The sequence below is a fragment of the Oncorhynchus kisutch genome, linkage group LG6, assembly GCF_002021735.2.
Source record: "Oncorhynchus kisutch isolate 150728-3 linkage group LG6, Okis_V2, whole genome shotgun sequence".
NCBI classification, from domain to species: Eukaryota; Metazoa; Chordata; class Actinopteri; order Salmoniformes; family Salmonidae; genus Oncorhynchus; species Oncorhynchus kisutch.
Window position 1 is genome coordinate 76,401,619 of NC_034179.2, and position 24,746 is coordinate 76,426,364.

The following is a 24,746-nucleotide window of genomic DNA, read 5'->3' on the forward strand; positions in this document are numbered from 1 at the left end:
AAGATGCCACTCTGCATAGTGACTGTAAACTAAACTAAAATACTAACGTTAGTACATTTATTGTATATTTGTTGTTCTGTAAACCCAGTTGGTCGCCACCGCACCTGTCACAACTGTCAACAGATCATGACATAAATGCAAAGCATCATTTGTTCTCGCAGAGTAGATTGTAGATCCTACTACCACCTGGATAAACTGGCACGGCAGGTGTGTGATTACACCGGGATACTCATATGATTGACCAGTTAGTGGTTGTAGCTATCAGACTCAGAGAGCGCTCGATGCTGCAAGTTGGGCAGCAAACCGTTACACTGCACCTACTTCTGAGTTTGGTGTCATCAAAGATGGCGATTTGCTGAGTGCTCATGGACACATCTCATGGTCATGGATAAATATTATCTTGCTTGAACTTGTGGTTATATTTGTGGTTATATTTGAGGTTTAATGTAATTTCTGTTTTACTTTTGAATATTTTAAAACACAGCTGTAATTGAAGCGCAAGGGAGAAACCGCGTTAGCTACCGCAACAATGCAAATCACGTTAAAAACACTGCAACAGCAGACCATTCAAATTGACATAGACCCAGATCAAACGGTAAGTGCCCATTTGTTCATAATAATAACAGCTGTGTGCGTTTTATCTAGCCCGCTTGGCTAACTATCTCTTGTTATTTGCACGAAAGACCAAATGAATTGGTCCCAGATTGTTATCAATTCGGATAATACAACTAACATAGGCTAACGCTAGCTAGCTAGATGTTATTGACACCCCTAGCATTAGCTAACTAGCTAGTTCTTAGCTAGTTAGCTTGCAAGCTTATGTGTGTCAATTTGCTAACCCAATGTTGAGTCTCATTTTTAGCTAGCTATGTAAGTTATTATCCGCTAAAACATCAGTTAGCTTGCTACATGACTAGCTAACGTTAGTTATCCCTCATCACGTTAGCTTTAGCTAACTATCTAGTGTTAGCTAGACAACGTAGCTAGCTAGCTAGTAATATGGCCATCTATTTTAGTTATTGGTGATGCATGTCCAGTTGGATGATTAATTAGCAATATTCTAGCAGACATTTACTAGCTGGGTCATAAAGAGTGAAAATAGCTAGCTAGCTAAGTTACATCATGTAAGGTAAACCGCAATGTAAAAAGTTGGGCAATTCAAACAGTCAGCGTTAGCGAGCAACTTTGGGGTCGCACTTCTTTTTGGTTTCTACAGGTGAAGGCACTGAAGGAGAAGATAGAAGCAGAGAGGGGAAAAGATAACTTCCCAGTGTCTGGACAGAAGCTCATATATGCTGGCAAAATCCTGCAAGATGACACACCTATTAAAGACTACAAAATTGACGAGAAGAATTTTGTTGTAGTTATGGTATCTAAGGTACATTTCCCTAATCCATTTTACATGGACTCTTAATGAGCTGCACCAGCATGTTTTGGGGTTACATGATTGTCTACATAGATAACAGTAATAGCCTGTTTATATCTCCTCTGGATCTAGGCAAAGTCTGCCACAGCTGCTTCAACACCTTCCTCAGAGGCACCCAAGGCCCCTGTCCAGGACTCTGGGTCCTCGTCGTCTGCGGGCCCGGCCCCTGCAGCCATCCCTATCCCCCCAGAGGAGCCCACACCTACAGTCGCAGAGCCCCCAGCTCCAGCCAGGTAGGCAGACAAGACAGCTGTAGAACTGATATTAACTTATGATTTGGTAGACAGTCTGCCAAAATGGAGAGAGTAATAAAGTAAGCTTGAGGCCTGTTCAGGAGGGTGGAGCGTTACAGAACTCATTGCATAGACACATTTTCTGTAGGACAAATATGACCTAAACATCATGCAACATTTATTAAATTTCTATCTGCAACATTTTGTAGTTTTTTCATCTCACTGAATACACCCCCTGTAAGTCTCTGTAGCTCAGTTGGTAGAGCATGGTGTTTGCAACTCAAGGATAGTGGGTTCATTTCCCGGGACAACCCATACGTAAAATGTATGCACACATGACTAAGTCGCTTTGGATAAAAGCGTCTGCTAAATGGCATATATTATTTACGGCCACAATATACCACTGAATGGGTTGACTGGATTTTTGACCCTGTCGTTCTGTTTGCAGCTCAGACCTCAGTGTGGAGGTTCAGGGGGGAGATGCCTCCTCTGCCTTGGGTGAGTGATGGACTTCGATCTTGCTATGTGAATAATGCATCAGTGTGGAATGTATCTGCTGTGTTGCTAGATTGATGATAGCATGTAGTATGGGCATGGGGATTTGTAAGATGCCTTCTAGCAGCTAAGTGTTTATGTGTGTAAATATTGTCCATTGTAACTCGGGTAAATAGTTAACAACTTGTTTCTTTTGGTCAGTGACAGGAGCGGAGTATGAGACCATGCTGACAGAGATCATGTCTATGGGTTATGAGAGGGAGAGAGTGGTAGCTGCTCTCCGGGCCAGCTTCAACAACCCCCATCGGGCCGTGGAATACCTCCTCACTGTGAGAGCCGTCAACACACCACACAACTACCTAGGATACACAATACTGTGCAACCAGGCACCATACACCATGACTCTGCAAAATGACACTGAACAATAGCCCCCAAAAATACCATGAATGTAAAATTACACTGTACAGCATGGCACCATATTTGACGAATCTTTAACATAGCAGCATATACAATGTGCTGAGTATTTGCTGCTGTGTGTTTCCAGGGCATTCCTAGCAGTCCGGTCCAAGAGACTAATCCCCCAGCACAGCTTCCTGCATCTGCCCGCACAGGCACAGAGACCCCTACTGTTGCTGAGGGTGAGTCCATCTGCCTATATCTCTGCTATAGTATTACATCTACTGTACAGTTCATTCTGGAAATGTTTTTAGACCCCTTGACTTTTTCCATGTTTTGTTACGTTACAGCCTTAATCTGAAATGGATTAAATGGTTTTTTTCCCCCTGATCAATCTACACACAATACCCCACAATAGCAAGCAAAAACAGGATTTTAATAAATACAATAAAAATATCACATTTACATACAGTTGAAGTCGGAAGTTTACATACACCATAACCAAATACATTTTAAACTCAGTTTTTCACAATGCCAGACATTTAATCCTAGTAAAGTTCCCTGTTTTAGGTCAGTTAGGATCACCACTTTATTTTAAGAATGTGAATTATCCAAATAATAGTAGAGATTTCTTTCAGCTTTTATTTCTTTCATCATATTCCCAGTGGGTCAGGAGCTTACATACACTCAATTAGTATTTGGTAGCATTGCCTTTAAATTGTTTAACTTGTGTCAAACGTTTCGGGTAGCCTTCCACAAACTTCCCACAATAAGTTGGGTGAATTTTGACCCATTCCTCCTGACAGAGCTGGTGTAACTGAATCAGGTTGGTAGGCCTCCATACTCGCACACACTTTTTAAGCTCTGCCCACACATTTTCTATGGGATTGAGGTCAGGGCTTTGTGATGGCCACTCCAATACCTTGACTTTGTTGTCCTTAAGCCATTTTGCCACCTTTGGAAGTATGCTTGGGGTCATTGTCCATTTGGAAGACCCATTTGCAACCAAGCTTTAACTTCCTAACTGATGTCTTGAGATGTTGCTTCAATATATCCACATAATTTTCCTTCTAATGATGCCATCTTTTTTGTGAAGTGCGCCAGTCCGTCCTGCAAAAAAGCACCCCCACAGCATGATGCTGCCACCCCCGTGCTTCACGGTTGGGATGGTGTTCTTTGGCTTGCAAGCCTCCCCCTTTTTCCTCCAAACATAACGATGGTCATTATGGCCAAACAGTTATTTTTTTGTTTCATCCGACCAGAGGAAATTTCTCCAAAAAGTACGATCTTTGTCCCCATGTGCAGTTGCAAACCATAGTCTGTTTTTTTTATGGGGGTTTTGGAGCAGTGGCTTCTTCCTTGCTGAGCAGCCTTTCAGGTTATGTCGATATAGGACTCTTTTTACTGTGAATATAGATACTTTTGTACCGGTTTCACTTTTCGCACCAAAGTACATTCATCTCTAGGAGACAGAACGCGTCTCCTTCCTGAGCGGTATGACTGCTGCGTGGTCCCACCTCCAATTGACTCAAATGATGTCAATTAGCCTATCAGAAGCTTCTAAAGCCATGACATAATTTTCTGGAATTTTCCAAGCTGTTTAAAGGCACAGTCAACTTAGTGTATGTAAACTTCTGACCCACTGGAATTGTGATACAATGAAATAATCTGTCTGTAAACAATTGTTGGAAAAATTACTTGTGTCATGCACAAAGTAGATGTCCTAACCGACTTGACAAAACTATAGTTTGTTAACAAGACATTTGTGGAGTGGTTGAAAAACGAGTTTTAATGACTCCAACCTAAGTGTATGTAAACTTCCGACTTCAACTGTAAGTATTCAGACCCTTTACTCAGAACTTTGTTGAAGCACCTTTGGCAGCGATTACAGCCTCAAGTCTTCTTGGGTATGACGCTAGTGGCATCTTGTTGGAAGGTGAACCTTCACCCCAGTCCTGAGGTCCTAACCTGCTCCAGAGCGCTCTTCATCAAGGATCTCTCTACTTTGCTCTGTTCATCGTTCTCTTGATCCTTACTAGTGTCCCAGTCCCTGCCGCTGAAAAACACCCCCACGGCATGATGCTGTCCATTAGTTGCCTCTTGGCAAACTCCAAGTGTGCTGTCATGTGCCTTTTACTGAATTGTGGCTTCCGTCTGGCCACTCTACCACAAATGCCTGATTGGTGGCGTGCTGCAGAGATGGTTGTACTTCTGGAAGATTATCCCATCTCCACAGAGGAACTCTGGAGCTCTGTCAGTGACCGTTGGTTTCTTAGTCACCTCCCTGACCAAGGCCCTTCTCCTCCTATTGCCCAGTTTGACCAGGCGGCCAGCTCTAGGAAGAGTCTTGGTGGTTCCAAACTTCTTCCATTTAAGAATGGAGGACACTGTGTTCTTGGGGACCTTCAATGCTGCAGAACTTGTTTGGTACTTGTCCCCAGATCTGTGCCTCAACACAATCCTGTCTTGGAGCTCTACGGACAATTCCTTTGACCTCATGGCTTGGTTTTTGCTCTGACATGCACTGTCATCTGTGGGACCTTATCTAGACAGGTGTATGCCTTTCCAATCAAGTTGTAGAAAAATCTCAAGGATGATCAATGGAAAGTGGATGCACCTGAGCTCAATTTCAAGTCTCATAGCAAAGGGTCTGAAATATATATATTTTTTTTTAATTGCAGAAAAATTCTAAAACCTGTGGGGTATTGTGTGGAGAGTGATGAGGAAAACGTTTAATAAATTTTAGAATATGGCTGTAACACAACATGTGGAAAAACTCAAGGGTTCTGAATACTTTCCAAATGCACTGCATATCAGATGAGATTGTTAGAAAGATGGGCATGGTTTATGTGCATTTTCCCTAGTAAGTGTTGTATCTATATCTACTGTATGTATCAACAGGTTCTCTTCTGTAAATATTCTGTTTGTGTTGCAGGAGAAAACCCTCTGGAGTTCCTGCGTTCCCAGCCTCAGTTCCAGAGCATGAGGCAGGTGATCCAGCAGAACCCCTCACTGCTGCCAGCTCTGCTCCAACAGCTGGGCCGGGAGAACCCACAGCTCCTACAGGTAACACACATACACCATGCACTACACACTGATGGCACCACCACTCATACTAGCTTGCGTCACACACTCCCTATAGTGACGCCTCCCAGGTTTTGTGATTTCACAATGTATGTTCTGCCTGTTGCTGATTGCTGTCTATCTATCTTTCCGCATTGATAAAAATCAACAACAGCAAATCAGCCAGTACCAGGAGCTGTTCATCCAGATGCTGAATGAGCCGGCGGGGGAGGTTGGAGACGTGCCTGAGGTGGGGGACCTGGGTGCTGCAGTGGAGGAGGGAGCTCCAGTCAACTACATTCAGGTCACACCTCAGGAGAAAGAAGCCATCGAGAGGGTGAGGGGAGCTAAAGACCTCTCAATGCACTGTTTAGGGCATAAGATGGCTTCAACTGACAAGAAGACTAGCTAAGAAATGCATACATTGTGACCTTTCTGGTGAGAAATAGTAATGAAATGTTATGTTTTTTTCTCTATCCTGTCTCAGTTAAAAGCGTTGGGTTTCCCCGAGGCGCTGGTGATCCAGGCCTACTTTGCATGTGAAAAGAACGAGAACCTAGCGGCCAACTTCCTCCTGAACCAGGGCTTTGAGGATGAATGAGAGGCGCTGGCCTGCCCTCCTCTCCAGCCCAGCACAAGGACTGCACCCCACTGTAGAGCAACGATCTTCAGGTCATTTCAGGGGGGGGGGGGGGTCTTACAAGCTACACAAAGTATATGTTGATCTAAGGGTGAAAGAGGAATAATGAGATCCACTTGAATTCCAATGGAATGTGTGGGATTTGTTTAGGGCAGATGTATATTGAGATTTTAGAAGAGCTTTGGGAATGGGAAGGAGGGGGCTGAAGGCTTTGCGGAGTGTGTGTGTGTGTGTACAGGTGGATGCCATTCAATTAAGGTGCAAAGTCATTGATATGCATATCTAAGATTGTTAATGCTGTAGCTGGTTGTAATGGAAGCACATTCTCCTTGATGCACTTCTACAATGTTGGTGTATTGAGGCAAGAGGGGAAAGGGAAACTAAACTGACGGTCATGAAGAGTCCGCTTGTGGTCTGTTCACTTGATTGCACCAGTCCCTCACATTTCCTTTGCCATTCAAAAACCAACCACATAGCAAGACACATCTCATCCCATGATATTGTCATATAGGCAAGTACATTTCACCAGTGGCCAGGCTAAGTTATATATGGGGTCCCCTCACTACACCTCAAAGCTAGCGCTTTTAGTTTTCACTCAGATATCCATGATCTCTCTGGGTGTGGAAATGCTCAACATCCTGAGTAAATCGAGCGGTATAGAACAACCAAAATGACAAATGGATGTGTGTATGCTCACATAACCATACAGGTACATTACTGTGTGGATATGTGTCTGAAAATTAGGTTTTGCTGAAAGGTGCACAGTCCTCTCTAGTGTTATGTCTCTGATGAGCTGACCAACTCTGACCTTACCTTTACATATAATCCTCTGAAGGGGGGAAGAGAGAGCTGGCAGGGACCAGTCCTGGGATGCTGGAGTTACTCAATTACCTCTTTCCCAAGGCTGAGGAGTAGACACACCACCTTTCTCATAGGATCTGATTTATAGTACACACGAAGGGCAGCTCAAATACAATGGGACCAGCTGGTCATGAGACACTAAGGGCTAGATTCAGCCCGTATCGTGTAAAAATGTAAGGGTAATTCCCTGTTGAGCTGACATATGCAGCATTTACTATGAATGCAGTCTCGGCGACTGCGGGAACATTGCCTTTAAATTGTCAATAGCGCTATAAAGCGGATATTCAGCACTACAGTTTGAATAGAGCCCAAAATGTCCAGTAAGAACAAGGGTCCACTTGAAGGTTGTCCTTATAAAGTCTTTATTAAACCAGGACCCAGTCATAGCCAATCATTGTCATCATCCACAGCCTGAATGAGCCTATTCAGACTATTCAACAGTCTTTAGTGATGAGGTGAATCTGATGTTTAAACCGGCTATCGCCTAGCTTTAACCACCTGTTTCCAACTGAGATAGTAAAACATGGGGCTTGGTTGACACATGCCTTATTACACTAAGGATTCTCAGTGTTTTGAGATGTTGCTATTGTGGGTTTTCTGAGGGAACGGAGGGTACCAAGAAATGTGTGGTTTTATCAATACTCACTTTTATCAAGGTATGTTTTCTCTTTAACTTAACATATCAGGAGTTTAATGGGTCTATGAAGAGACAAGCTTTTATGAGTTTGGATTGAACAGATGCATTCAAATGTATTGACTCCCTTGCACAGAATTTCCTGTTTTCTCTTTTCAAAACTGTTTGAATGGCTATTATTTACCCTGCAGGCACCTTCAACTTGCCACAAGTAGGATCAATTACACTCAAACCAAATTTATTGTGCATTTAGTTCAGGCCATTTTTGACTTAAGTGAAAAATTTCAGTTTTGATTTATTTATTTGAACTTTGAAACAAATACACATGTGAACACAACATTTTCAATTCCAACTTATTTTAAAGGAATAGTGAATAGTGATCATGACAATATGTTTGACTGCATCTGTTTTTGTGAACAAGGCTTTCACTGACACTGGCATTTTACAGCATCAACATGATCCGCTTCAATGCTCAGCTTCATTAAACATCAGTATATCATGGCTTCTTATGTTTTATTTCATGCCAAACACTCCCGTATGCACCACATTCTTGGTCTGGACAATGAATGAGGCCAACTGAAATGAAACTCAACTTGATCTTATGGAATACAAAGTATTACAGGAAATGTAATTTATACACACTCCGGTTCAAGTCCAGGCATTTCGGTATCATGTGGGAATGAGTAGTGCTACTCGTGTGGACTTGACCCTCCATTATCCGTATTGGTAAGTAGATTTTCTGATAAGCAGTGAAACTATTTTGGCCTCTTACCACACTCTATAACATGATGCAACTCTAGGGTTCTCATCCCCAGCACAGACAAACCACCTAACCAATCAAACAGCAATCTGAAAATAAGCAGACAGAAACAGGTGCGTTACAGTCAAGAACATCCTTTTATTCAAGTGTTGCTCTTTTCAAACTGTTTTTATTATTATGGAAAAGAAACTGTAATTAACACATGCATTTCACCATGGGCTCTGGGAGGTGTATTTCCTGAGGGAGGGAAGCTGCACTGAGGGGCGCGGTGGGAGCTTAGGGGGTGGGGGGCAAGGCCAGCTGGGGGTTCACTCTACACAACACTAAACACGGCCCTACACACTTTTAAAAATAAACCCAAAGGAAAATACAAAAAATGGAGGGCCAGGGAGAGACAGCTCTCTGGTGCTGCAAGGCAAGATAGGTAGGGACCAAAGTTCTGCCCAAGCAAAGCACACACTGAAACCTGTCACTCTGGCTTCTCGACTGACGCTTTACTTGTCAAGGCTAATACTGCTGCTGGCTTCAATCACTTACAATAAAAACGTGCATATTCTTGTAGGAAACAAGTAGGCCCTCTATCAAGCCCGCTCTTGATTTTGCTGGTGGAATTTCGAGGTGCTTTAACTGTACCACATGTCACGTACAGTGTATAGAACCATATGACTTTAGTCTGTAATTGTTCTCACTGTTCATTTGGGGTTCTAGTAAATGGGTGTAATGGTTCTCTTGTGGATCTGAGCCTGCCAGTCTACCTGGGCTGGAACCATTCTGTTATAAGGTGCTTAGTCATTTCAGGTACTTTTTTCACTTGTTTTAATAGCTGGTCTCATACAACCACTAGAAAGGTGCATCATTAAATGGTCTCAATGTAGCATTGCTGCATAAGATATGAAAATCCAAATTCTGTAAAAAATATTTTTGATAAAAACAAGACTTAAAAACCTGCCTATTCTACCCCAGTTGCCATGCAGCTCCCTTGCCCATTGAGGGAAATTCCTATGTGTATTTTATCTCCACGTTGTGATATGTTATCAAATACATCCCAGTGAAAAACTAGGCACCCTCACAGACCCTCTCCTCGCCACACCCCAAGAGCCCACCCGGTGTAACTTGTTCACTTACATTAGCTGTTCAATGGAGAAGCTGAAGAGATCGGTATGGTATACAATGTGAAGCATACAGACAAGAATAACATGTGAGCTAACTGCATTCTGCTCAGACAAAGTTTAGCTTTTTTTTACCCCTCCATTCAGAGAAAAGGGGTTTGGGGAGGGATAAGGAGGGTAACGCAGCTACAGACTACTCCAGTGTCCAAGAGAGACAGAAGACAAGATACAGGAAGACAAGCAAGACAGATTTTTTTTTTTTGCTTTTCTTAATTATTCAACAATAAAAATAACTAAATCACACCAATTTCCTTTAGTACTATATATACTGCTTTGAAAAGCTTGAAGGAGAGGATATAGAAGAAATATGAAGGAGGGGACTTTTTTGAGACGGGCACTCAGGATTACAAGATGGAGTCTGTGAACAAAAGGCACTTTTTAGGGACAACCTTTAAGATGCTCTGATTCTAACACTACATCACCAAACAAATATTTAGAATAATTTACACTGCGGATTGGGAGTGGAAGGGGGAAGGGTTCACTTCTTCGATTTAAACCTGCTCTCATCCTTTCTGTGCTCAAAATACACCTTATACTCCCTCACCTCTTGTTTGGGTTTGAGATAGGAGTCTACTAATCAACTAAACCTACCAAAATGTATTTCACATTACACCTCCCATCTCTCCAAACGCTGTTAATCACTTTGTGTTTGAGCTAACACTTAGAAAAATGGATTCCATATCTGATGCATCTCCCAAAATGGGGAAGATCTTGTCTGTGTCCCAAACTTGATTACTTTGGTTGGCCAGTTTTAAACATGTCCACAGTTTAGAAAATTGGATGCAAGTTGCAATTCATCTGTTAAATAGGTCATGTTTTAGTCAGTTCTCTGGTGATACTGACATGGCCCAGATGTCCATTACATCAGGCCTTTTCCACTAGTTCATCATCCCATTGTCAGGATAACCATCTAATCAAACTAAACAGAACGGTCCTCTTCCTGCTATGGGATAAAGGTTGAAGAAAAATGCCTTTTGTCACAACCTTTTCATATAATGAACCCCTCCCCCCTTGGTAAATACAAAAAGAGAAATAGAATAATGCATGTTTCCTAAAATGTGCTTTATGATAACACTTAATTTTGTTTATTACTATTTATGTATAATAGAGTTTGAATGTACTTTATTTCGTAAAAAGCACCAGTTTCATTTAGTGATATATATTTTTGTTTTGCTAAATTGTTCCTTCAGCCCTCCCAGATTTAGAAAACAAATCATTACAAATACAATTTTTTAAAGGAATAAGGAAATAAAATAAAAACTCATTTTCAATTTACAAAGACTGGGATTTTTTTTTGTCTGCCCTCGTGTTTAGAGTCCCGGAGCTAGTGGACTTAAAACAAAAAAATAGAGGGTTTAGCCTCTTTTTTCTCGTGACACCCTCAAACAATCTCTAACAGACAAACACAATTTATCTACCCAAGGCATTGCACATGGCTCAATCAACATACATACATTTTTTTCAACAATACTTCCCAAACAAGAAAGAATAACCAAAATCTAATCTGTTATTTTCCTTGACTACAATGTCATTTTATTGTTTGCTATATAAATCATGTATCTATAGTATTTGCCATGGAAACTTTTTGCTATTAGATGTAGGTGTGGGTGTAGGGACTGGTACTTTTGCTCTAATCAGATATTTAAGATGCATCAATTGACTGTGCCATGCTTCAAAAAATAACTAGACTGCCACAGAGCTTATTTTGCAAATAAAAAAATGTATATATCTATAAATATATATGTGTGTATATATAAAGATGATTGCAATTATTCAGTGAGCTGTCACTGTTTTTCTCCCCAGACATAGCATTTCACCACCATTCACTATTAGCTTATATGTGAGAAAAAGAACCTGAATTCATGTTTAACAAATTGCATAATGGGAATACAGAGGCACTTCCATAGATTAGAAAATAAATCACCATAGCCATCATAATTCTTATTCAGCAGTGCTAGTTCTCTATCAAGCTGATGAGATGGTTGCCGTCTGGCAACATTGTTTCCCTGCAGTGAAGTACATGGCCAGGCAGTCCAGTTATTTTGTGAGGTTGGTGATTTGAGCTGATGTTGAACTGAATCTTAGTAATGTTAGGAATTCAAATAAAAAGTGAATGATTAAAAACAAAAGGTTTCCTCAGAGATTTCCCTATGTTAAGACTTCCCTTTACAGTCAATCTGGCCTGGGCTGGGGGGTTGTAACTGCTACTTATACTGTAAGTTTGCATGTGAGTGTGTTAGTTTGTCAAGTGGCGCTGTGCTAAGTGTGTTCATTTAATTTTTCCCTCTTGATTTCAAAAGGTATCTTGGTAAGGTATCTTTAGGGCAGTTTGATCTATAAGGGCTGATTGAACAGAACGAACAGGCTGGATAGGATGGGGAGATGAGATCGTGTCAGGGAAAAGAGGCGACCATAGCACCCTGCCAGACCATCTCAATATGGCCTCTGACTTCAACCCAGGCTCTCCTCCCCAAACATGGGAACAAACATGTCACATCATTTTGCTCCGCAGCGTGGCTCTCTGCTCTTGGAACAGGGGCAGTCTGGGAGTGTAAACAAAAAGGGTAAACTTCGGGGAGATGGGAGGGAGGTGGACTTTGGGCCCTCAGCAACCTAATGTCACTGTTTCACTACATGGTACTGAACACTGAAAGAATCACCCTTCCTGGCAATACCACTCGAAGTCTCGCTCCCACCCGCTGTATTTCTCAATAAGGTGCTGTCATTCAAACACATTTTTAAAGCGGACAAATTCAGAGGGACAAGTCCAATAAGAGAAGAAACAAAAAATAAAACAATTCTGTGCAAAAGGGAATATTACTACTACAGCTGTGTAGTTCTGGGTGTTAAAGCAGAGGCCTGTATGTTTAACTAAGTATGTGTGTTGGGTTCTGTGTCTACAACAAGGGGCAAAAAGAGTGTACTGGAAACGTGTGAATAGCATGTGTTATAGACTTAATAACACCACTTGGGCCCGGTGTGTGTGTGTATATATGTGTGTTACAAATGGCATTCATCATTCAAATGAAAGTGGGTATACTTAGCACTTGATTATTGTCGCAGTTGTAGTTTTGCGAGAGTGAACTGGGCAATTGCATTTTGCTTTACTTGGGTTTGGGTTCTTCTGCTGGGATGCTGGTTAGAGTGGAGGCCTTGTGTTGCTGAACTGTAGGCTGAGACTTTTCATATCATGTTTTTTTCTCTTTCACTAATAATAACAATACAATCATAGGTAAGCCTGTTTTTCCCCCATGCCATGTAGGTGTAATAGTGGACATGAGATTTGTGTTAATTCAGCTTGTAGTGCAACCTTTAGGATATGTTTTGGCATGGTTTCTGTCTTGTTAGTAGTGGGGCTGATTAGGTCAATGGTTATAAGACTGGGAAATATTGGTCAATTGACAGTGTGTTGAGTGACAGGGAGACATCACAGTAGCATGGACTGCTACATATTTCACTGGAACCTAATGGGTTTGTTTTGTGGGTGATTTGACAGTGGGGAGTGTACCTCATTTAAATGATGGCGTATTTTGTGCCTTCAAGAGAGTGATTGGATGTTCCCTTCAATTTCAATCCCCACTCCTACATCAGTTTTTTTGACTGTTGAACAGTTGCTTTTCCCAGCCATTGCACAATGTGTCCTTGTTCCGAAGTAGAAGGTGACCTTTTTTCTCTTCAGGTTCCTCTTTTTGTGTTGCCGTGTTTTGCTGGTTCGGTGGTTTTGAGAGATGATGACTTGTCCTCTGCCTCTCCCAAATCCTATGATCCTCCCGTCTTAAAAATGGGGAGGGGGGGGGGGTCCCTCTGTTTAGGCAATTGGGTCCAGAGTTCCTCTACTAGTATCATGCTCGATTTCCTGGGTTGCTTTACTTTTTATGTGAGACATAAGGATCGTTGGGCAATTTCCTGTGGGTTATTTTTCTGTTTTCCATGTTTCAATTCCCAATTGTAATGAAAGATTCTAGACGCTGGTTTGCAGACAGGTCATGTCAGAGGAACCAAGACTGTTAAATAGAAAAAAAGAGGACATTGTTAACAGGATCCGCCCCTTTTTTCAATTTTCGCTGAAAATGACATACCCAAATCTTAACTGCCTGTAGCTCAGGCATTGAAGCAAGGATATGCATATTCTTGATACCATTTGAAATGAAACACTTTGAGGTTTGTGGAAATATGAAATGAATGTAGGAGAATATAACATTAGATCTGGTGTTTTTTTTGTGTTTGTTTGTACCATCATCTTTGAAATGCAAGAGAAAGGCCATAATGTATTATTCCAGCCCAGGCACAATTTAGATTTTGGGCACTTGATGGCAGCAGTGTATGTGCAAAGATTTAGACTGATCCAATGAACCATTGCATTTCTGTTCAAAATGTTGTATCAAGATTGCCCAAAATGTGACTAATTGGTTTATTAATAACTTTTCAAGTTCATAACTGTGCACTTTCCTCAAACAATAGCATGGTATTATTTCACTGTAATAGCTACTGTAAATTGGATGGTGCAGTTAGATTAACAAGAATTTAAGCTTTCTGCCAATATCAGATATGTCTATGTCTTGAGAAATGTTGTTGTTACTGACAAGCTCATGCTAATCGCATTAGCCTACGTTAGCTCAACCGTCCCGTGGGGGACCTACCGATCCTGAAGAAGTTTTAAGTTAAAATGTGTACCATTGAAAATAAGTAAACACTAAGTTCCACAATTGACCACTAGAGGCTCCCACACATTCCTCACACTAACAATGGTCAACAGTTGTCAGCCCCTTGCCATATTGAGGAAATACTCTCAGCTATATTGACTGACTGTCCATGGCTGTACTGTAGTGTAGTGTACTGTACTATAGTGCAAGAGTATGGTGTGGCTCTGCTGCTAAAGGCTGTTGTTATTCCTGACTGGACTCAGAGTCCACAGGCAGCGGGGGGAGAGATGGCTGGCGCTCCCTGTATTCAGATTGAGTTTCTCCCGCTCAGTGTGAAAAGAGAGCAGAACTGGGTCGCCGGCCGGGATCTGGCACCAGTCAACACTGGCCAACATTCTGGAGCCTTGGAAACTCTGGGCCTCCGGGGAGGTGCAGTTTGTTTGTTTGACTCTAACAGGTCGCCTGAATACCCCCCCACTCCTGCCTCTTGCCCTCCCTCCTCCCCCCTCTTGCCGCAGGCTCTGTCCCAGCAGCCTACGGGCTTCGTAACTCTTCCTCTGTCAGTTACACTATCTCTCTGTCTCTCTCTCTCCATCTATCTCCCTCTAACACTCTCTCTGGAATCCTTGGCAGTAGTGACCACCCTCTTTCCTTACCCACGCCTTCCTCCCCCCAGCATCCCCTCTCAAGTTCAAGTGGCTATGACATCATGTCTGGTTGCTGCGGGCAACCAGACAGTCGGGACGTGACTTCTCTGAGGAGGGCTGTGCTGAAACTTTCCCTCTCCCCCTCTTTCACTATTTTTCTCCCTCCCTCATTCTCCTGTTTCCTCTCTCCTCCGGCCGTAGAACCCCCTTGCTGCCATCAGAGGGCACTTGGAGACCAAATATCTATGCTCTGGGAGTGAGAGTTCTATTCAGGCCCAGCAGTCACAGCAAACAGACTTTTCACAAGGCCTTTGCACATTATTAATGTTTTGATAGAGCATTATGCTAACAATGTCATTTCTGAGCTACATATGCAACCAATTAAAGCTCCCTATACAATTTCATTTCTCCAGTGCAAACTAAAACCATACTGTAAACACAATATACTCAATAGCACAGAGCACTGGAGGGCTACACAGGAAGTGTATGTGTGTGTGCACGTGTGTGTGCACGTGTGTGTGTGCACGTGTGTGTGTGTGTGTGTAGTTCTCAGTTTGTTCAGAAAGAGAGGGTAAAGAAGGGACAAAATGGCGTAGGGTTAGCACGGTGGTGTAAGGTGAGCCTCATGAGCGGGGTGGGTTAGTCAAACAGGGCATGTTACGAAGCTGGAGAGAGAGAGGGAAGAAGAGGGGCGGTAGGAGGGAGAGAGAGAGTGAGCTGAGGGAGAGCATAGAGGGAGTGTAGCGAGGGAGTGTAAGGGAGGGAGGGTGAGAGCAGCAGAGGGCTTCAGATGGTTTCCATGTGGTGGGGAGGAGTGTGGAGCAGAGCTGGCTCGGGGCGGGTGTGGTTGGACACTAATGAGAAAAGTGCAGTGGGTAATGGAGGAGGCATATGAGCGAGAGGCAGTGCGGTGGAGAGAGAGAGCCCGCTGCCTGAGGGGCAGGCTCCAGATGGGCCAAATAAACAGTGAGAGGTCAGTTTAACACACACGGTAAACCACACACACGGTAAAACATACACACGGTAAAACACACATTCACAACAAATCATGGGATGAGGAGAGGGAGGGGAAATACACCAGTGAGATTTAGGGAGTAGTTAGGCAGTTTGGGAATAAGAAATATTTTGGCATGTATCCATTCACCTAAGTAAGTTTCCTGAGTTGGGCCGATAATCTCAATGAAAACAGACAGGTTTCCTACACACAAAAAATACACATACACGCATGCACACCACATGAAAACACGCACGGAAACACATACTCACACACTGTGGAAAGCAGCAGAAAGCGCTAATGTGCTAATGCAGAAGTTTGGTAGTGTTGGTACTAGTGTTGATGAGAGTAAGGGCTTGATTAAATCTGTAGCGCTGAAGAGCTGTGCTACAGCACGATAGAAATGTAAAGGCAATGTTCCTGCGTTAGCGGAGACTGTAGTCATGGATTGAGTCGAGCCCTAAAGCTGTTTGCTCACCTGTGTCTGCTGCGGGATGTTCAGAAAGTTGTTGTCCCGTGATCCGATGCTGACAAACCTGTTGGGAGCTGGGGCCCCTGACGTGGAGTAAGCTGCAGACAGACACAGAAAGGAGAAATGGTCAAACCATTTCAGCACAAACCACATCCTGTGATCAATAAAAGAAAATTACGGAGCATCGTACTTAAGTTTCATAACAATTTCAGTAAATACTGCAATGAAAATACTGCTTTAAGCTCTCAACCTGACATCACACACATAATTGTTACTGTAAGTCCCCCTAAGCATCATAGAGTAGGGCTACTGAACTGAGCCGGACATCTCCAAACTATAACCCTGGTCCCATTGGGGTTGAAGCAAATTTAGGGAAGTTTGAGGTCAATATGGACTGCAATACAAAGGTTGTTATTACAAACCCTTCTAACATGTGAAGAATCTGATACTGGAAAATTGCTGTAGTGTGTGTGTAGTGTGTGTAAGTCTGTATTATTTAGCAGCATACACAAACATTAAGTACACTTTGAGAAAAAAAGGTGCTATCTAGAACCAAAAAGGGTTCTTCTGCTGAGAACCCTTTTAAGAAGCCCTTTTGTTTCTAGGTAGAAATATTTTCTACATGGAGTAGAACCCTTTCCAGAGAGGGATCTACATGGAACCCAAAAGGGTTCTAGCTGAAACCAAAAAGTGTCCTTTTATGGGGACAGACGCAGAACCCTTTTGGAACCCTCGTGTTTGAGAATCAGTAACATAGATAAAATACATAAAAGACTTTGAGACATTGATTGAGGGGGTTGAAAAAAATGTATAAAACAAAACAAAATAATACAAAAATCTGAAATATAAAAAAGAGAAAAAAAAGAAAACAAAAGTGCTCCGTCCAGTGCCCCTCCTGTCATAGGTGAGAAGCGTTTTGGCAGACACGCCCCATAGCTAGACACACCCTTCTAATGGACACACCCCTTCAGTCTAAAACTGCACATACATAAGCAGAACTCCAAGTCTGACCTTCAAAGCAACAACACCACCAACTCAGATTAAAAAATGTAAAAATCTATTCAACTAAAAAGTAAAATATCACTCCAAATATTATTTTCATGTTTGGATATTTTTGGGGGAAATGGCAGAATAACTGGAGCATGATGTTTTGGAGTCCACATAAACTGCCCTAAATATGTGCCACTAGTAAAAAAAAAAGTGATTTAGAGTGAGCAATTGACAAAAAGGAAATGAAAACTCTATTTCTATTTTAGACTACTTCCGATCTCAAATGACATCTTGGGGGCTGGCCAAATGAGTTAAATAAAATGGAGGAAAACCAGGATGGCAATCTTCTGCATCAACATCTGTGCGCGCAGAGGCACAGGGATATCGAGGAAGGGTTAGTGTCATTCAAGGCAGGGCTCAGGATGGGTGTTCTAAGAGAAAGAGGATGGGCCTAATATAGAGCCCTGGAGGACACCACAAAAGGGTCATCAGAGGAGAATGGTGACAGGCTTCTGTCATAACTCTAGGGTCAGTATGATCCCAGATGGTGAAGGAGGTGAGAGGTGAGCTGGCTGTTGGGGGGGGTAGTATTTACTATGGGAGTGGGCAGAGGATGGATGGCCAGGGCCCTAAGATACAGAGGAGGGGCAGCTCCAGTAAAAAATTAATAATTATTGGGTGATTTTGGTTTTGACTTGGTCTGTGGGGTCACTTACACGGAGATGTGGGCGAGGTCAGTCCGCCGTCGGGAGGCGTGCTGCTGGATTTAGAGTCGGACATGGGGAGGGGCACTGGGCGGGCCACTGGGGGAGGTGGAGGCAGCAAGAAGGAGCCCGGCATTTTGCTCTGGCCGCTCCCGTTTGGCTGCGGACAACACAAACAGGGTCAGGAGGGCGACATGTGACAACCCGCACACGGCATGAGAGGACGCAGCTCCAGAGACCAGGTCCAAAAAATATCCATGATGGGTGGTGGGAGAGGTGGGGGTGTTGGAAACAACAGCCAAACGAATGATGTATGTGCATTGCGTCATTTATGGAGGTGTACAAAATAATAATCACCACAAGGGTTGATAGGGGATTTGGAGCAGAGGGGAGTTCTGGGGTGGTCCATGGTGGAGGGGTGAGTGGGGTGAGAGCACAATTGGTGGTGGGGTTTGTCCATAACATGGCAACAAATCAAAACATGTGAAAAATACTCCACTAAGAAAACATGACACCAACAACACGCAAAATAATAATTACAATAAAAACGGAAGACAGAACATGTATGCTCGATTGAAATGTGCTGTGATTGTAGGCTTTCGTGCTGATGATTACATAATCTGAGGGGGTGGGCGGAGCAAAAGAAAAAAGGGAACCTTAGGGTCTGGAAGAGCACAGGACAAGGAAAAAAGATTAAGTACAGAAAACCCTGGACCAACAGGAAATTGTCAATAGTAGTATTTTGCTTTCTCTCCTCACTGGTGCAAAAGTTTGGCAATTGGTTAAAGTAAAAAAAAAAGAAAGAATCAGAAAGTCAACCCTGTTTCCTTACCTTGCATACCACATAACTTAAAGGTTTTCATGTTTTTCACTGTTACAGTTTCACTCCTCTATCATCATACTGTATCTATACTTAACAGCAAATGATGTCCGCAGTGATGAAACACAAACAAACCTGTGGTCTCTATCTCAGTACTGTACTCAGTGTAGTGTTTACACAGGGAAACACAGTACATATCTATACAGTGTTAATAATCACCACTTCATTTAGTCATGCTTGTGTCGTTTGCATGGCCACACATTAGATCGTGGAATTCTATTCTTACTGCCTTCATTTGTCTTTTGTTGTGCCCATGTGTGATTATATTAGTGTACAAGTGGTTGGTGTCACTCAGTCCCTGAACTCTCCTCTTACATCAAACCTTACCTGGCCGCCAGACTGTCCCGAACCATCAGCGCAGACAAACTGCACAAATTCCTTCAGGGGGTCCTGTCCAGGATGGTGGTGGTAGCGAATGGTGGGGTGGGTGAAGTACGGGCTGGACTGCTGGATGATGGAGGGGGAGGGGAAGTGCAGGGCAGAGGCTGAGGCACGGGGGCTCCCTGAGAAGAGGCATACGTTAGTTAGATAGATGAAAGGAGGGAGAGTGAATAAGAGATCAACAGAGATTAACAGCGAGACATGCAGTTCAGCAGTGAACAGGGCTTTTAGTTTAAAACAGTCAACAGCGGCCACATCTTAAGACCCAGGGACCGGCACATTGAGTGACATCGGTCCAAATAGGAGTTTCATTTCATCAAATCATGATAGATTGAGGGTGAAAATGTATTACAAGAAAGAATGAGGCTTTACAGGAAATGCTTACACATAAACAAGCACACAAACGCAATGGTCTACATTACAAAAGCAGTCCCCAAACCACACCAAAAAATCAAAAGCACAAAGAGATCATTGAGCACTGTCTTAAATTAGAATGTCTTAATGCCTGTGCGTCTGTGTGCTGTTTTGTGGGTGTGATTCACAGGCGCCACAGCAATTTGGCATTTAAATAGGCAAGCTGCTTTCCAACGATCCTCTATGACAAGACTAATCTTTATGTTCACACTGTACGTGTGAGTTTATGTGCATGTGTTAGTGGTCTACACATGGATGATATCTATTTGGTTGTGTGCAGGTGGGGGGGTTTAAATGTCCCTGTGTTGCTGCGTCTGTAAGGGAATACAGAAGCTCTCTTTTGTGCCTGCATGAGAGGGTGAGAAAATATCTCGCTTTAAGTCACCCAGCCGAGCTGAATATGGAGACTGAGGTGTGAATGAACGTTTGAATGGGACACAAAGCCCTCTCTGTCAGATGTATATCCATTACCAAATCTCCTTGATTTGTATTAGAGGGGCGCACCCTCTCCCTTTTTCTTCTGGTGTGCCAGTCTACCCCCTTTAGTGTTGCCCCACCCGGCAGGGCCTCCAGCTGCCCGCGTGAGGCTGCCAACTCCAGTGTGTTACCCCCAGACAGGGCCCTGTACCCCCCAGCCAAGCAGCACATCGCTCCCTGCCAGGTTCCATGCTACCCCGGTGGAGCCGTATCCCCGCTCCTTTAGTCCCCCTTAATCCCATTAGAGACTGGGCTAGGGCCAAACTCTCTGGGGGGGGGGGTTGGGCTATACCCCAACCCCCCCACCCCCATACCCCCTGGATCTACGACACAAAACAACAACAACAACGCAGTAAACACTTTCACACAGGCATGGGAATGACATACATAACTAGTTTGTTGAAGAGACAAAATACATGTGCTCCATTCAGTATTGTCAAGGGAGCGTTGCCTAACTGCTCCAGAGGCAGAGTACACTCTTAGAAAAAAGGTGCTATCTAAAAGGCTTCTTCGGCTGTCCCCATAGGATACTTTTGGTTATCATGTCCCCATGGTTATCCTGTCCCCATGGTTATCCTGTCCCCATAGGATACTTTTGGTTATCCTGTCCCCATGGTTATCCTGTCCCTATAGGATACTTTTGGTTATCCTGTCCCCATGGTTATCCTGTCCCCATAGGATACTTTTGGTTATCCTGTCCCCATGGTTATCCTGTCCCCATAGGATACTTTTGGTTATCCTGTCCCCATGGTTATCCTGTCCCCATAGGATACTTTTGGTTATCCTGTCCCCATGGTTATCCTGTCCCCATAGGATACTTTTGGCTATCCTGTCCCCATGGTTATCCTGTCCCCATAGGATACTTTTGGCTATCCTGTCCCCATGGTTATCCTGTCCCCATAGAATACTTTTGGCTATCCTGTCCCCATGGTTATCCTGTCCCCATTGGATACTTTTGGTTATCCTGTCCCCATGATTATCCTGTCCCCATTGGATACTTTTGGTTATCCTGTCCCCATGGTTATCCTGTCCCCATTGGATAACCATGTAGGACCCTTTCAATAGAGGGGTCTACGTGGAACCAAAAAGGGTTCTCTCTGGAACCAAAAAGGGTTCTCCTATGGGTACAGGTGATGAACCCTTTTGGAACCCTTTTTTCTAAGCGTGTAGGAGGCAATCTCAGCATCTCTGAGGTAGATGTCATTACATGGTGGTCAACCTCACTGCTTCTGATCAATTTAGGAACTTTTAGCTTTGAGTTGGGAGTTCAGATAAGTTCAGATACTCATTATCTATGGTGAACTGTTCACCCTTCACAATGACTTGCTTTGAGCTCTTAAGAAATGACTTCAGATCTGCTGGTTCATAGTGATGATACAATTGAGAATGCAAATGTCCCAGTTATACAGCCCTGTGGCAACTGTTGATATCTGATTTTATCATGAGATCTTTGTCGATGACCCCAGAGGGTTGAAATAACCACTGGCTCACACAATGACTCTGTTCCACTGCCAGATACAATAACAGTAAGCTCTTCACACACTCCCTGGGTTCCCCGACCATAGGCGTCTCAGTCAGAGAGAGAGAGAAAAGAAAGAGAGGAGAAGAAAGAGATAGATGACTATAATAATTGATGGTGAACGGCATAAGCATAAAGCATTTTAAGGGAAAATGGCAAGACATTGTCAGCCGTGAGCCAGGAGAAATACTCAACAGAACAAGAACAAATGTCTTCTCTAAAAATACAGGACTCATGAGAATGTAGGGCTGTACACCAAGTTTCTATCAGGCTCTGTATAATAATGTTCTGAAGCCAATGAATCATGTGCACTTCGTGAACTAACTACATGTACCGGTTGTAAGACTATAGTTGTGGGTTGGGGCATTGTGGCTCGGGGGGGTGGTGATCAGGGAAGGTGGTGGTCAGAGAAATGGAGGTACAGAATGGAGGCTCTTCACCCAGTCACCTAAGCACCCAACCACAGACTGACAGAGACTGATCTCTTTACAGGGAGCAGGAAGGAACAACTGTATGTTATACTCTAGCCTAATTTGCATTCGGAAAGTATTCAGACCCCTTCCCCTTTTCCACATTTTGTTATGTTACAGCCTTATTTTCCTCTTCAATCTACACACAATAACCCATAATGAAGAAACAAAAACAGTTTAAAAAATAAAATAAAAAAACCTGAGGTTTTGCCTTTGCTATGAGACTCGAAATTGAGCTCAGGTGCATCCTGTTTCCATTGATCATCCTTGAGATATTTCTACATCTTGATTGGAGTCCACCTGTGGTAAATTCAATTGATTGGACATGATTTGGAAAGGCACACACCTGTCTATAAAAGGTCCCACAGTTGACAGTGCATGTCAGAGCAAAAATCAAGCCATGAGGTCGAAGGAATTGTCCATAGAGCTCTGAGACAGGATTGTGTCGAGGCACAGATCTATGGAAGGCTACCAAAACATTTCTGCAGCATTGAAGGTCGCCAAGAACACAGTGGCCTCCATCATTCTTAAATGGAAGAAGTTTGGAACCACCAAGACTCTTCCTAGAGCTGGCTGCCACGCCAATCTGAGCAATCGGCGGAGAAGGGCCTTGGTCCGGGAGGTGAGCGAGAACCCAATGGTTACTCTGACAGAGCTCCAAAAGTCCTCTGTGGAGATGGGAGAAACTTCCAGAAGGACAACCATCTCTGCAGCACTCCACCAATCAAGTCTTTATGGTAGAGTGACCAGACGGAAGCCACTCCTCAGTATAAGGCACATGACAGCCAGCTGAGAAATAAGATTCTCTGGTCTGATTAAACCAAGATTGAACTCTTTGGCCTGAATGCCAAGCGTCACGTCTGGAGGAAACCTGACACCATCTCTACGGTGAAGCATGGTGGTAGCAGCATCATTCTGTGGGGATGTTTTTCAGTGGCAGGGACTGGGAGACTAGTCAGGATTGAGGTAAAGATGAACGGAGCAAAGTACAGAGAGATCCTTGATGAAAACCTTGCTCCAGAGTGCTCAGGACCTCAGACTGGGGTGAAGGTACGCCTTCCAACAGGACAACAACCCTAATCACACAGCCAAGACAACGCGGGAGTGGCTTCGGGACAAGGCTCTGAATGTCCTTGAGTGGCCCAGCCAGAGCCTGGACTTGAAGCCGATCGGACATCTCTGGAGAGACCTAAAAATAGCTGTGCAGCCACGCTCCCCATCCAACCTGACAGAGCTTGAGAAGATCTGCAGAGAATGGGAGAAACTCCCCAAATACAGTTGTACCAAGCTTGTAGCGTCATACCCAAGAAGACTTGATTCAACAAAGTACTGAGTAAAGGGTTTGAATACTTATGTTAACGTGATATTTCATTTTTTTTTACATGTGCAAACATTTCTAAAAACCAGTTGTTTATTTGTCATCATGGGGTATTGTGTGTAGATTGTTGAGGGGGGAAAAACAATTGAATCCATTTTAGAATAAGGCTGTAATGTAACAAAATGTGGAAAAAGTCAAGGGGTCTGAATACTTTCCGAATGCACTGTATATTCTGTGCCTCAGGTTTCTTTCAAAAACATAGCTCTACTGCCATTGTCCCTCACAGGGTGGGACAGCAGAGCCTTCCCCTACGGACACCACTCACTGCCACCCCTCCACTGGGTCTGGGTCAGGGGATGGTGGATGGGCAGGGGGTTGGGAGGGCTGTCAGGGGGGTCTCACCTGGTCTCACTCCCGCCAGCATTGGCAGCGGGTGGTGGGTGAACGCCATGCGAGGCGACCTCGTCTGCTGCGACAGGGCGCTGAAATCGAATTTCCCCGGCTTCTTAAGAGAACCAGGCGAGGAGAGTCCTGGCAAAAATGGGATCAACAAAATGGCAGAACAGAGACTTGGGTTTAATGAACAGGCTGGTGGCTATTTGCTCTATCAAATCAAATTAACTGAAGACTTAAATTTAGACTCAAGACTTCTACTTAAAAAAATGTAATGGGTTTTATAATTGTGATCTACTAAAATCAATGCATCGATTGATTACACCGATGGATCAACCTCTCTCTCTCCATATCTCTCTGTACGGTCTCTGTGCTGTAGCATATCAGAACCAGGGTAGAGTAAAGTGGGGGTCCAGGGGGGAGGGAGTTGTTTTGAAGTGGCGCAGGGTGGGGGTGGGAGGGGGGGGGGGGGGTTCAGAGGAAGGCTTGGGGCACAGTGTCAGAGGGGAGAGAGAGAGCTGGGAAATGCAATGGCATTATAATTGCTGCCACCATTGGAGTATATGAGCGAAAGACAGGATTCTGATCACTGGCATTCTACTCTGGTAACTGGTAACTGGTCCTCTGCGTGGAGTCCATGAGCAAGCATCCAGTTCCCAAACTCACCATTGGTAGGGCTTGTCTCAGGGTATAGGAAAATCAAATAAAAAACCACAACATCCCACCACCAATCCCACACCAGCAGTGATCTCAGCACCCAGCATCTC

At 43.6% G+C, this 24,746-nt stretch overlaps 2 protein-coding genes across 26 annotated transcripts in view; one reads left to right on the forward strand and one right to left on the reverse strand.

Annotated features, from left to right (window-relative positions):
- The first annotated feature begins 250 nt into the window (after positions 1 to 250).
- LOC109898616 (UV excision repair protein RAD23 homolog A-like) lies at positions 251 to 8,250 on the forward strand. 3 transcript variants are annotated; one of them, XM_031827646.1, is made up of 10 exons: positions 251 to 381; positions 485 to 595; positions 1,217 to 1,378; positions 1,499 to 1,659; positions 2,108 to 2,157; positions 2,356 to 2,483; positions 2,699 to 2,792; positions 5,486 to 5,616; positions 5,789 to 5,950; positions 6,101 to 8,250. In XM_031827646.1, exons 2-10 carry the CDS (start codon positions 530 to 532, stop codon positions 6,212 to 6,214), a joined length of 1,068 nt encoding a protein of 355 aa, XP_031683506.1. In that variant the 5' UTR covers positions 251 to 381; positions 485 to 529; the 3' UTR covers positions 6,215 to 8,250. The 3 variants fall into 3 exon arrangements, with proteins under 3 accessions (XP_031683506.1, XP_031683505.1, XP_031683507.1); XM_031827645.1 differs by having other exon boundaries at positions 265 to 595; XM_031827647.1 differs by having other exon boundaries at positions 276 to 595; positions 2,362 to 2,483.
- A 376-nt stretch (positions 8,251 to 8,626) lies between these two features.
- Positions 8,627 to 24,746, reverse strand: part of LOC109897366 (nuclear factor 1 X-type-like) — a 121,570-nt gene continuing 105,450 nt past the window's right edge. For 7 of the 23 annotated variants that reach the window (XM_031827624.1, XM_031827628.1, XM_031827623.1 and 4 more), the window contains 5 exons: positions 23,989 to 24,117; positions 19,335 to 19,510; positions 18,140 to 18,287; positions 16,440 to 16,531; positions 8,627 to 13,681 (listed from right to left, as the gene is read on the reverse strand). In XM_031827624.1, coding sequence (XP_031683484.1) covers positions 13,667 to 13,681; positions 16,440 to 16,531; positions 18,140 to 18,287; positions 19,335 to 19,510; positions 23,989 to 24,117 — 560 coding nt within the window. In that variant the 3' untranslated portion in view covers positions 8,627 to 13,666. The remainder of the gene's footprint in view (positions 13,682 to 16,439; positions 16,532 to 18,139; positions 18,288 to 19,334; positions 19,511 to 23,988; positions 24,118 to 24,746) is intronic. The other 16 variants (XM_031827640.1, XM_031827639.1, XM_031827638.1 and 13 more) reach the window with 3 other exon arrangements.

Coding starts and splice junctions, on each gene's coding strand:
- LOC109898616 (XM_031827646.1), top strand. CDS start 530: ATGCAAATCACGTTAAAAACACTGCAACAGCAGACCATTCAAATTGAC. Junction 2,484..2,698: donor CCGTGGAATACCTCCTCACT/GTGAGAGCCGTC, acceptor GTGTGTTTCCAG/GGCATTCCTAGCAGTCCGGT. Junction 5,951..6,100: donor AGAAAGAAGCCATCGAGAGG/GTGAGGGGAGCT, acceptor ATCCTGTCTCAG/TTAAAAGCGTTGGGTTTCCC.